Source organism: Acanthopagrus latus, chromosome 8 (genome assembly GCF_904848185.1).
Source record: "Acanthopagrus latus isolate v.2019 chromosome 8, fAcaLat1.1, whole genome shotgun sequence".
Classification (NCBI taxonomy): domain Eukaryota; kingdom Metazoa; phylum Chordata; class Actinopteri; order Spariformes; family Sparidae; genus Acanthopagrus; species Acanthopagrus latus.
The window spans coordinates 14,203,075-14,215,744 of record NC_051046.1 but is presented as its reverse complement, the minus strand read 5'-3'; the positions used below and the strand labels follow the sequence as shown (position 1 = coordinate 14,215,744).

Genomic DNA, 12,670 nt, shown 5'->3' with positions numbered 1-12,670 from the left:
GTCTGTCATTGACCGGCACATATATAATGGGGCATGGTCAAGCTGCCCTGGCATCCTTCTTGTCCCCACGAGGACCTCGCTGAGAGGCAGATCAGTCCGTCCCTGAGGAGGTCTCTGTACTCTGTACTCAGCTGCTGCCGGAATGATTGAACTAGAGAGACTGGCTGTCAGAGAGCCAGGATACACACATACACATAGCTCACACACACACACACACACACACACACACGCACGCACGCACACACACACACACGCACACACACACACACACACTAAGTACTGCTGTTCAATATGAGTTATCCCTCCCATGTACAAGCAGAGAACACACAACTCTCAACATTCCTCCCAAAAATACTCCAGAAATAAAATCACCCAGTCACGGTCTTATTCAGCCATATTTGAAGGTAGCACAGACGGCCAGCGTTTATTTGCGTCAGCTAAGAATATATGGGTAATATTGGAGGAATCTCAAACAAAAATTTAAAATGGAAGCAGCAAATCAACTGACAAAACAACTTGCTTGACCAAAGAGGGAACACAAAGAATATCAGCCTCTGGCAACGTCTCACGACTGGAGATAAGCAGGTCCATAAGTACATGGGAGCAAATGACGAACACTGTGATGCTATTTAAAGTCAAGCTGGTCAGAGTGCCTTGTGGAATAGTTTAAGATTTGGGAAATGTTCTAGTTGAGAGTTAGATGAGAAGACATTTGTGTTAAAGACGGAAGGCTCCTGTTTGAAGGTAACAAAATCCATTATGTACAAAAAGGTTTTCATGTATTTTTCTTCTGTGCTAAAAACCACAGAGTATGAATGTCTTGGCGAAGTGACATCATCAGTGAATTCACTAAAAAATTCAAGTGTGTCTTCTTTTTAAATAATGTCTTTTCAAACCAATTTAGGCTAACAGGGCTTCCAGAGACTTGGATTACATCAGATTAGCTGAATGGAGCCATTCTGAGTCTCCATCTACTCCATTTGTTTAGGAGAATGCTACAATGCTGTGAAGCTCCAGAGATGTTTCATGGACTACGAAGCTTCACCAGACGTTCCATAAACTGTGACAGACATCTAGAGACATGTGCCCTGTGGAAGTAGATCGTTTAGCAGGAGACAACAATAATGGGATCCCTTTCACCTGCCGGAATGTACATTTTTCTATTTGTTGGGTGAAAGTTGTTGCGATCAAACTTGTCAGTGAAGACTGTGGATTATCCAAAAGTTACTAACTGGCTCTTCTCTCTGAACAGACACATTGGATGAGTGTCACAAAAAGTGATTTTCTGTTTAGTTGCAAATACCAAAAACCACTGAGAAAATTAAATTGCCTGTATGGCTTCACTAGAAGTAAGTAAGAAGTAAGAACATCCCAGTGGATTTCTGAAACTCCCCGGGAAAACTCACCTTCGAGGAGCCTTTGGGGGTGATGGCAAAGGCAGGTTTTGGAGATCCTTCCTCCATCTGTTTCTTCTTCTCTGCAGCCTCCGCCCTCCTCTTTTCTATCTCCTCCTTCATCCTCTTCCTCTCCTCCTGTTACAGACACCACAATGCTGTGTCAGATTTCGTAATGGGTTACAAGTCTTTCCGTCCGATCCATGAAAAATAATCAAACCAAAGCGAAGCGATGCCAGTCCATCCTCACCTGTTCTTTGGCTTTCTTGTCCTCCAGCTCCTGTTTCTTCTGCCTCTCCTCCTCTTCCATGATCTTCCTCCTCTCCTCTCTCTTCTTCTTCAGCTCCTCCAGCTCGGCCTCTGCGCCCTGCTGCTTCAGCTTCATCTTCTCGAGCTCCTCGCTTTCCGCATTGTTTCGTCGACGCTTCAGTTCCTGCAGCTTACGCTCAGCCTCCAGTCGCTCCAAGTCCTCTGCCTTGGTGGATGCAGCGTCCCTGCTCACAAGGACACACGATGATTTAATGATCAGTGAGAACGAACAAAAACTGAGATGTTCCTCAGGCGGATTGCTGGATTCAAAATGATTATGACGTCATCACGAGAGCATAAAGATTGGGTTTCTAGGAGATAGGATGCATTTTAGTCATGAAGACTTAAATCTAGTTTGAAAATGTAGCTCTATAGAAAAATGAAGAATTTACTAGCACTTTAGCAACGTTCGCTAGGTATAATGTTTAACAGTATAGCATCTAAGCATGAAAACATATATTTATTAGCTGTCGGGAATTAGGTTTTTGTCCATAAATCAGACTACTAGATAAACTCAAATTTAGACCTGAAGGTGATGCCAGGCAAAAAGTCAGGCGGTCACCTACATTTTAAGGATTAATCCTCTGGGGGCCATGAATTTCTATACATGATTTATTTTCAGTCCAAACAATGATTGACATATTTAGGCCAATTGCGAACCCTCCATGATGTCACCCTTTGGTCTGTGGCATTTAGGCCGTCACCATCTTGTTGTTTTGGAGTCACTAGTTGCAAAAAGATGATTTATCCAGTAGCAGCCCATTTCACTAATACAGCCACCATTTAAGAGCTCTGACATCTTATGGACTGAATATAGATTATGTCTTTAAGTGTTTTCTGTCGGGGACCACATTTATTCTCAGATATGTGATAAAGTAGTTTATTTTTGTTCATTCGTAGCTGATGTTTTTATCTTGTCTACATGTTTACTGGAAATCTTTATTTTTGAATCCCTGTAATGTACCTCCTGTTTATTGGATGTTTGGTTAAAGGTGTTTATGATGTTCGTTTGAAGCTGATGGTTGACTTTTGATTAATGTATGATGGAATTCAATCACAAAATGTGTAACATTTGCAAAAGCATTTAATTCAAAGTATTGTGGGGTTCAAATGGTGTAAAACACATTTCTTTTAACTTAGAAGTGGTTTGATCAGCTGTGTCCTGTCACTGTTTTTTTTTCACTGAAGGTTTTTTTCTCAGAGTGGACTCGCACACGGGCGTTACTAGGACATGGCCTGTAAAACTTGAGCACCAGTGTTTCAGTGAATATTGATCTTGACGAAGCGCTTATCAAAGAAAGCTGCATTATGGAGTCAGAATGTGCAACGCTTTTTTTTTTTTTTTCACTTCTTAGTCTGCTGTCAGTGTTCAGCATCTCTTTCATGACCTTGGTGTTTGTTACCCTCCTTTGACACTGGAAGTGACCATATTTGGATGAGAGGGTGGAATTGGGGATGATACGCATTGCTACCTCAGTATTACTATACTTGGGTTACATTACTGACTACATTTCCTGACAGATAACTAGTAACTGTATCAGAATATGTTTTTGAAGTAACCCTTGAACACCTTGAGGAATATTTATCATCTTTGTTTCTCTAAATCAGACCAAGACTTGAAGCGATTGAGGCCATAAAGTTATTAGGAAACTGTTTACCGAGGTGATAAAACAAATGAGAAGTAAGGTCATTTTCTCATAAGCGCATATATTTAAATGGTTTTTTTGCAACCAGTGGAGTTGCTCCCTGCTGGCCATAAGAAAGACTGCAGTTTTAAGGCACTCAACACACTGAAGCTTTTCTCTTTTCCTAAATACATTTGAATATGAGTATGAGTACATACAAAGATGAAATAGAGAGTAGTGTATAACGTTTTATGTACAAAACGTTGAACACGCTGTCCTATTTGAATAAGTATGTAAAACTCTACCTTGTTGTCTTCTCTGCTTTCTTAAGTTTACTCTCGATGAGAGATCCGTTCAGTTTGGCTGGTTCACTCTTGCAAAAAATAAGGAAAAATTTCAACATTACAGCACATTTTGTCACTTATCCTCAGCATTAGAGAAGAATGCATTTGATGTATTAAATGAGAATCAGTTTTACCTTTTCCTTGAAACCAAATCTCTTCGGCTTCTCCTCCTTTAAACAGAAGACACAAGGAAGTTGTTTGAATGATGAAAACAACGGGCTCAGTCAAAACACATAATGTAAAAAAAAAAAAAAGAAAAAGAAAAAGAAAACCGCAAATAAGGCATCAAACACTGGAGCAATCTGAGACACATCACACTGTGACATCCTTCAGACCAGCACCTCTCTTATCCATGTGGCAAACAAACACTGTGACTGCACCCAGATCTGCGACCGCAGCACAAAATCAAATTATACATCCGAAAGCATGAACAAAGCCTGGATAAATCAAATGTGGCCCCTCTGTGTCACTTAATCTTCAGGATTGTCTTGTTATATTAACATGTCTGTATTCTGTTATTTTCCAGATGGAGACATTTTTAAGAAGCGTCTTCATTTGAGTTTTCCACGTTTTTGAAGTGGCTGTTGGTGAAAAGACCAATAAATCGCACCAGTACCTCCTCTTTCTTCTTCTTCTCTTCCATCTCCCTCTTTTTGCGCTTGTCCTCCTCCTCTTTTTTCTTCTTTTCGTCGGCCTCCTTTTTCCGCTTTTCCTCCTCTTCTTTCTTCTTCTCTTCCATCTCCTTCTTCCGCCTCTCCTCCTCCTCTTTCTTCTTCTTCTCTTCCAGCTCTTTCTTCCTCTGCTTCTCCTCCTCCTCCTTCTTCTTCTTCTCCTCCATTTCTTTCCGCCGCTTTTCTTCCTCTTCTTTCTTCTTCTTTTCGGCCATCTCCTTTTTGAGTTTTTCCTCCTCCTCTTTCTTCTGTCTCTCCTCCATCTCCCGCTTCTGTTTTTCCTCCTCTTCTCGTTTCAGTTTTTCCTCCATCTCCTTTTTCTGTTTTTCCTCTTCCTCTTTTCTCAGCCTCTCTTCCATTTCTTTCTGTTGTTTTTCCTCCTCTTCCCTCTTCTTCCAGTCCTCCTCCTCCTTCAGCTGCCTTTCTTCCTCCTCTTTCTTGAGCTTTTCCTCCATTTCCCTCTTTTGCTTTTCTTCCTCTTCTATCCTCAGCTTTTCCTCCATTTCTTTTTGCTGTTTTTCCTCCTCTTCTTTCCTCTTCCTTTCTTCTTCCTCCTTGTCAGCATCAGCTTCCTCTTCAGCATCTTTTTGCCCTAAATCGGGCTGCTGCTCCTCCTCTTCTGTTGCTTCAACCTTCTCCTCTGTCTCCTCCTAGAAAATAGGTTACATCAGTTTTGAGTTAGTTTAAGTGAAAAAAAATTAAGTTAGCAGACATCTGAAACACAAGATCACACCGTACCTCATTTGTTGCTGCTGTTCTTGATTCCTCAACTGATTCCTGTCAAGAGAAAAAAAAACAAACAAACATAAGCTACAACTTGTATGACTACGCAAAGAAAGATAGACAGGAATATTTTCAGACATCTTTCTGTTCACCTTCTCATCTTCCTTCGTCTCCTCTTCCTCTTTCCTCCAGGAGTTTGTATCAGTGTCTGCCACCTCCTCTTTGGCTGGTTTCTCTTCCTCCTCCTCCACTTCCTGTGAATGTCTCTCTCTGCTGCTGCTGCTGATGGCGGACTGCTCTTCCAGCGCGCTGTCCGTCCCGTTAGCGTCGCCGATAGTCGGGTCAAGCTCCCTCTGTCTCTCCATGGCCTCCTTCATCCTTTTCTGCCTTCGCTCCTCCCTCTTAGCCAGACGCTCCAGCAAAACCTGGTCATCATCGGCACCGGCCCCCGTGCTGGACTCGGTCTCCGTCACACTGTAAGCACATAGAGTAAGTGTGTATAACTATAATTCAGAATGACAGGTGACTTTTAATGCTTGACAAGTCAACAGTCGGTGGCTGCACTGAACCTTCTGACAGCTTTTCTGTCCTGAACATACCTGGGGATAATCAAGTACTGACAGCAGCAAACTGTAAATCCGCCCAGCTTACTGTAGAATAATTCACCAGACAACACCTCTCTACTGTCCAACAAATGATATCAACTCTTTTTTCTGCCTGTGGTCTACAGCTGTTCGAGATGCTATTCTAATGGCAGCCAGGAGGTCTCTTTGTTTGCTTAACTGCTGTCTTGTTAATCTTCCCTCTAGTTCACCTGAATCATCCCAAAACATTAAGTCCGAATGGTACCTGTTAGTGTTAATCACATCAGTGGTGCCAGACTCCTCTGCGTCCTTCATCCTCTTCCTCTCCTCTCTCGCACGTCGCCTTCGCTCCCGAGCTTCTTCTTCATCATCGTCGTTAGTACAACCCACACTGAAACACGCGCAGAAACATAATACATGTAATACAGCCCAGTAGCCACGTTAAAATGTTGGCATTGTAAGTCGCTGCAAACCATTTCATAAATGTCATATCAACATTTTTTACAGTATGTATCATATTATGTTCAGATTACATGTTCATGAATTGAGACTGTGTTCTGGGGAGGAGGAGAGGACTTCTGCCAAGCCAGAGACCACTGTTCAAGACCACTTTGTGGCTTGTATCGCCATCATCCCTTCCATCTCCCCACATGAAAGGCATAAAATGTAAATGTGATATGCCACGTTTGGTACAAATGTCAACTTTGGACGGATCTGTTTACAATTTTTTTTTTACAGCCAACATTTTATCTGAGCGATTGGGCTGAGAAAAAGTAGCAAACATTTATCAAAATGGACAAAAGAGCAAACGCAAGTGGTTATGAACTTTGGTTGGCTGGGTGTGTCATTAGTTCATTCATTTCAAGGATTTTGAGGTAAAGTATCCAGTGTTTCACAGGAAAAAGGCTCAACTATATCCATTATTGAGTGTAATGGAAGTATCTCATGACCCCCTCACATTTAGGTGAGGAACTGTTTTAAGCCACACTGTTTCAAGCTAACCTCATAAGACGTGCCGGAAGAGGAGAGATGCCACATCAGAGGGAAGAAATAATAAGAAACAGGCAATCTAAATGTCACACCGGAGGAAGTGAAGTCCAAAAGAAACGAAGAGAGGAATGACCCCCATGGCAGCACATTTAATCAGAGACAGAGACAGTGCAGAGGAAAAAAGAGGGAGATAAAGAGATAAAGATGAGGATAAAATCACCAACTCCCGACATAAAATCTTCCTCATGTCCCTCCATCTCCCTCACATCCTGCCATTGACCTTCATCCAACTGTGAGCTTCACCAGGCTTTATGAGGCATAGAGAGAGCTTGAAATGGCTCATTGATAGAGCACGGGTATTATTTCCCTCTGCTCTTCCTGAATTGGCCACACAATGATTTGCAGATGTTGTGAGAGACAGAGCTGATGGGAACCACAAGAAACGTCTCTGTCTTCCCAAACAGAAAACAAAGATTCCAACAAGCGGAAATTATCTAAATCCTGAGGCAAATGTTCCTCTAGATGACAAGGGTTGCCTTGAGAAATCAACAAGGAAGCAATTCAATTCGAGATTATTCAACCCCAAAAGCTACAGGCCCACTGCGAGGGTGCCATCAAAATGTTAGCTGCATTTCCAGACGGCCGGCCATGAGGGACGAAAAAAACAACGGACGGACGTGCGATGAGAGCTTTTTGGCTGACAGGAGACACAGAGTGAGGTGAAGGTACGGAGACTAACTAAAACTGACAGAAGCATTCAGAGCAGGCTGTCTTGTGCTGGAATAAGAACGGCAGTTGAAAACATTCCAGTGTCTGCAGCATTTTCCTCGGGCTGCAGAGAGGAGCTGGGAGGGTCGAGGGTTGGCACTGCTGGCAGGGCTGGCTGCAGGGACTGTGAGAAAATTGTTTGGAACGCCTTTTTTTCACCGCGACTCTGATAGGACATCTGATACCAGAGCAACTGACTTCCGCACTGGGAGAAAATAATCTGTTGAGAGCTGTGATTGATTGAAATACCATTATAAACCTTAAAAGGTAAAACTGAAGTAAAATAAAACAGTCTGTGGCCCGTCTGTGGTGACCACACACTCAAAGCCTGTTCACACATGCTGAAGATGTATATCTCCAAAAAAAAAAAAAAAAGGGTCTGATAAATATTTAAATTCTTAAAAAAGATGATTTCCCAAAACAGCAGGGAATTGTAGTTTTAAGGAAACGTGAGCAGGAGGTTCTCGTGTTGGGGAGTAGTATCTACAGCAGCAGGGACGTGTATGTGGGATTTAAAGCTACAAATTAACCTTAAAATCTCTCACTTGTGGTGTGTTTGGCTTTGGTATGAGTTTGATTTGGAGATATAATGGAACCAGGTGACACCGTAGATTTGTAAAGACAAACTAGATAGCAAAAACAAAGATATCGCCTATTTAGTTCAATGAGAATTGTTCACCCAGCGCATCCTCCAAAAAAAACTTTTCAGTCTCTCAGATTAACTTCCCCGTTATGTTTCCCACTTAATATGTGGCAACAAGTTCTCGCTCTACCAACAGACTTTATATTGTGAAGAATTTTAAAATCACTTTTTCCTCAACTTGAGAGAAGTTTGGCAAATATCAAATCTCTGTGTTCAAAAATACGTAATAGAAAGAATCATAACTGATCTTGTTTGCAGTTTGCGGTGTCCTGTTAGCTCCCATTAGCTCAGTTAGCCATAGCATCTCAATCATGAGTAGTGTTTTAATAAAAACAAACTACAGTGGCCATTCTCTGTGATAAAGGAACGCGACCTGAACGTATTGATGCTGAGCTGTGCATGCAGTGTTTTTCTGCATCCCCTCATATCTCTGTGGATCACTTTCCTTTTTGTCCTTATTAAGGACACAGCCTTAGATACAGCCTTAGTAGTGAAACCTGCACGTTTCTACGTGAGTATTTTACAACTAGAGCGGATGTCAGAAATGTCTGTTCAAGGATACTGTAATATTTATGTGAGCAGAAAGAGAGAGCGGAAGGGAGAACGGATCCAAACAGCAGCACAGACGTCCGACTCCCAAACGAGCGAAAAAAGGCAGCGGAGGTCATTAAGCCGTCATCGCCTGAGCGCCATCCAAGACCTGCCGGCTCAACTCCCTCGTGCAAAAATGCGTGAACCCAAAGACAGACACATACACAAATACACACAGTGAGCTTTGATCACTGAACATCTGTCTCATAGACACTGCATGACTGATGGGTCATTAGAAGACGAAGATGTAACACCATGAACGCCTCGAAGATGTCAAAAACACAGCTCTTTTCTCTGCACCTCACAGTATAGCCGGGACTTCCCTGTGAGCAGCGGGTGTCTAATTTGACTTCGGCTGCACATGTGGTTTATACCTACAGGGGCTCTTACTCCCTGCTGATCAAACATGGTGTCCTGAAGCTGAGAATGTATCAGGTTTTGTTTTTTCAGAGTTGTGACTAATGATGCGTGAGATGAAGATTATTTGTGCAATTCTTTACTAAATCTAACTGGTGTTTTGGCTGTGCATGCCCTTAAATGTGTGCCTGTGTGCGTGTTTTCACATATTTTGAATGTGTTCTCAGAGGGTTCGCTCACCTTTCAGCCTCGAGGCGCATCTGCTCTCTCCTCTGCCTCCTCAGCTCCATGCGGCGGTCGAAGTCATCATCCATGATGCCCAAAGAGATTCTCCTCGCTTTTTCACTGGAAGACACACATGTCGTATCGGATCATGTGTCAGTACAATCAGGTGGCCGATCGGTCGCTCCTCAGTCAGACTGCGTGTTCGATCGACTGAGTTTCACAAGGAGAAACATATGCTTGTAAAGAGTACAGTGGGATCTTAAAATCATGGGATGAATCTTGTGTCGTCATTGTGGTAATGCCGCACCTTCGTAAGGTTTATTACAAAGTTACAGACCCACTCTATGAGGAAGAATTAGTGCTAAATTCGACCAAAAAGATTATGTAACATGTCAAGGTATAGGGGACCACCCAACACAGCTTCATGACATGGACAGAAACATAAAGAACTTAGGTGCCTGTTGGTTTACAATACCTGAGCAGTAGCTGAAGTTTAGTCCACGAACAGCAGCGACTCCTCTCTCTTCATATATCAACTTCTACAGTCTGGTTTATATCTCGGCCCTTCTGCAGCACAAAGAATTCCTGCTTGTTCTTTCAGCAACTTTAACTACCAGAAAAGGCAAAGCCTGCCTCTCCGCTCCCCTCTCTTTCACTCTCAGCCTCCCTCCTCCTCCTCAACCTGACTCCTGCTCTCTCCCCACGTCTCACTTTCCCCTCCCTGATCTTTCTTTCTTTTACTTTCAATCGGTTTCCCTTGGTCTGTCTTGTATTATGCTTGTCAGTTTTTTGTTTTTTTGTTATTCCTTATTAAGTCCACTGAAGGTCCACTGAAGGTGTTCCTATGCTTACCTCCTCCACTGACTTTTCTCTTCGTCTTTAGCTTTGTCTCTGAGAGGCCATTTGTGTGCCACCAAATGTGAAATCAAGCCTAAATGACCGCATTGATCTTAGTGACTGATAATAAACCACTGAAGCGACCTCTTGGGACAGTCTTTGCTCGACTCCACTTATATCACCTATTATCAGTCCCTGCCTATACTGGATTCTAGAGGGGACTGTGGTGAATTTCAAAGGAGTAGATGAGCATAAACGGATGGATCTTCATGAGAACAGAATCAATCAGATTTGTTTTTTCTAATAAGATGTGAACAAAATTATCTGTTGTCTAGAATCCTGACAGTAAACCCGACTGCTTATAGATTTGGGTGTCTCTTAGGCTGCCTCACTAGCACTTAGTGTCAAAGAAACGTTTGGTGAATAACCCAAATGGAATCATTTTTTTTTTGTTTGCTTACACAAAACCATTGGATGTATTGTTCAAGACAGTCAAAGTAGTCTACAACATCTACATCTGGATGGCTGGCAGGACAGAGGAATCTGGGCATCATTTTTATGAGAAAAACTGATTAATATTTGTTTTCCCTTGTGTTTGGAAGGTCGAGATGATGTGTGAAAAGGTCGTTAAGTACTTGGAAGATGATCTAACTGCTTCTTTCTCTTAAAAAAAAAATGCCACACGTGGATAATGAAAATCAAGAAAAAGTTTTCAAGTTAATCGTTGGTTGTTTTCACCAGTCGCCAGAATAAATGTTGGCAAGTAAGTTTCTACAAAACCACTGGTAAGTTAAAATTTGTCTTATCGAAATGTTGCTACTTCACATTTCTTGAGGTTCAATTTCTATTTTCCTCTTGTCACTACGGTCTGCTTATGATCTGGTTAGGTTTAAGTACAAGAAATACTTGGTTAGGGTCAAGAAGACATTTCAAGACATCGTTTGACCTTAATTGGTCACAAAAAAAACATCTGGACGTGTCAAGAGTTCTCATTAATAAACTACTGTTGTTGCCACAGACACGGCTGGTGTCATGCAAAAAAAATAATCCAGTTTTTTCACACTTCAACATGGTACGTAGCCATGACACAAGCATATTTGAGCATATCTGTGGTTTGCAGAAACGTTAACTGCATTATGGAATGGAGATGGAGGCCTACATAACCTCTGAGCAGGCCAATCTAAAGGACAGCTTTATTTGGACTGTATAGAGTGGACAGATGTGATGTCCCTGAACAAAGCACTCCTCATTCATCTTTATAATCACTGAGCCCTTTAAACCTCCTCTACTCCCCTTTAGTGCATGTCTACTGAAACTCCATGACATCACACATGATGAAGTGTGATAGTAAAATGTGTTGCAGCTCCTCCATTATAGATGCAATGATAATTCTATTGTAAGGCTGCCAAAGTATATAGTCTACCATTCAGTGCAATTCAACGTCTCTAATTAGGTTATAATACATCTGTATTTTTGTTTGCATTGGTACAGTAGGGAGTAATATCCCAAAGCTTTTTAGCTTAGACCACAAGATCCTGTGCCAAGTCACTGTCTGGCTACATACAGAAATTTAATGCATAATGCTGAGTGTTGGTAGATAGAATATGAGAATAAATTGAGTGTAAAGCATGTCTATGGCTGAGGACTTAGCCAGATCATTTGTCTATGGGATTTAAAACAGTTTTAGTAGCACTGCCCTCATGAGCCAATTCCCAACCACTGCCAATAAAAACCCTTATCGAATGATCTCCACAAACCATCGTTTGACCACCTTGTGTAAAAGTCTGCCAGTAACTCTAGCCAACAGACACAGTGCACTGCAGTGTGAAAGTACAGAATAACTCTGAGGTGTGATACTAGAAAGGCTAGTAAATCTGTCCCATTCAGAGGAGGAAGAGGAATGAAACCAACAAACCGGCAATTACAGACATCATGGCTCAGATAATCCAATGAAAATAAATCTCGAGTTTTCCTTTTGGTCACTTGTGATTGATGCTGTACTTACTTCACTGTAATCCATCAAACCTACACCTTTCTAGCAGTAGTCAGTGAATATGAAATAGTTCTGATTAGCAAATGGATCCTTTGATACGTTTCTGCATGAATTGTGACTTTCCATCTTTAGGTTCCATCACTGGAACATGTGAAAGAAAGGTATTGATCAAACTATTTTTTTTTTCACGTTTACTGTGTAAATAAATAAAATGAATTCACTGTTGAGATATGATCATTTTTCACTGAAACCAAAGGTCTATTTTTCAGGAATGCCCCTTACCACACTTCAGGTGGTTGTAATGAGGGAGGGGAAAACGCTGCATTTCACTTTCCCCATGCAGATTCATCCTGCCTGTCAGAGAATTTGAGGTGACAGCAAGTTTCGTAATTAAAAATAACATTACAAATCTGCTGAGGGAATCCAGGGACCAAATAGTACTTAGGGTTTTAGGGCCACAGTCTGTAATGTTGTGCCAAACATGTTTATCACACACTTTTATAAGTTTTTAATGAGCACAAGGTTCATTTTAATATCAATTTAATATCAACCCCAAAACAATTCAGCCAGTCAGCACAGCAAGCATACAAAAGGAGCAAGACATTGGCAAAGTCAG

The 12,670-nt window shown here is 41.7% G+C and overlaps 1 protein-coding gene across 1 annotated transcript in view; it reads right to left on the bottom strand.

Annotated features, from left to right (window-relative positions):
- The window catches only part of cald1b (caldesmon 1b), a 28,997-nt gene that overhangs the window by 8,735 nt on the left and 7,592 nt on the right, over positions 1-12,670 (bottom strand). The window contains exons 2-11 of the mRNA XM_037106691.1: positions 9,240-9,344; positions 5,916-6,041; positions 5,219-5,540; positions 5,082-5,120; positions 4,775-4,993; positions 4,289-4,444; positions 3,807-3,842; positions 3,634-3,701; positions 1,645-1,888; positions 1,407-1,532 (exon numbers count right to left, since the gene is read on the bottom strand). Of these exons, the coding sequence (XP_036962586.1) occupies positions 1,407-1,532; positions 1,645-1,888; positions 3,634-3,701; positions 3,807-3,842; positions 4,289-4,444; positions 4,775-4,993; positions 5,082-5,120; positions 5,219-5,540; positions 5,916-6,041; positions 9,240-9,313 (1,410 nt within the window). The 5' untranslated portion in view covers positions 9,314-9,344. The remainder of the gene's footprint in view (positions 1-1,406; positions 1,533-1,644; positions 1,889-3,633; positions 3,702-3,806; positions 3,843-4,288; positions 4,445-4,774; positions 4,994-5,081; positions 5,121-5,218; positions 5,541-5,915; positions 6,042-9,239; positions 9,345-12,670) is intronic.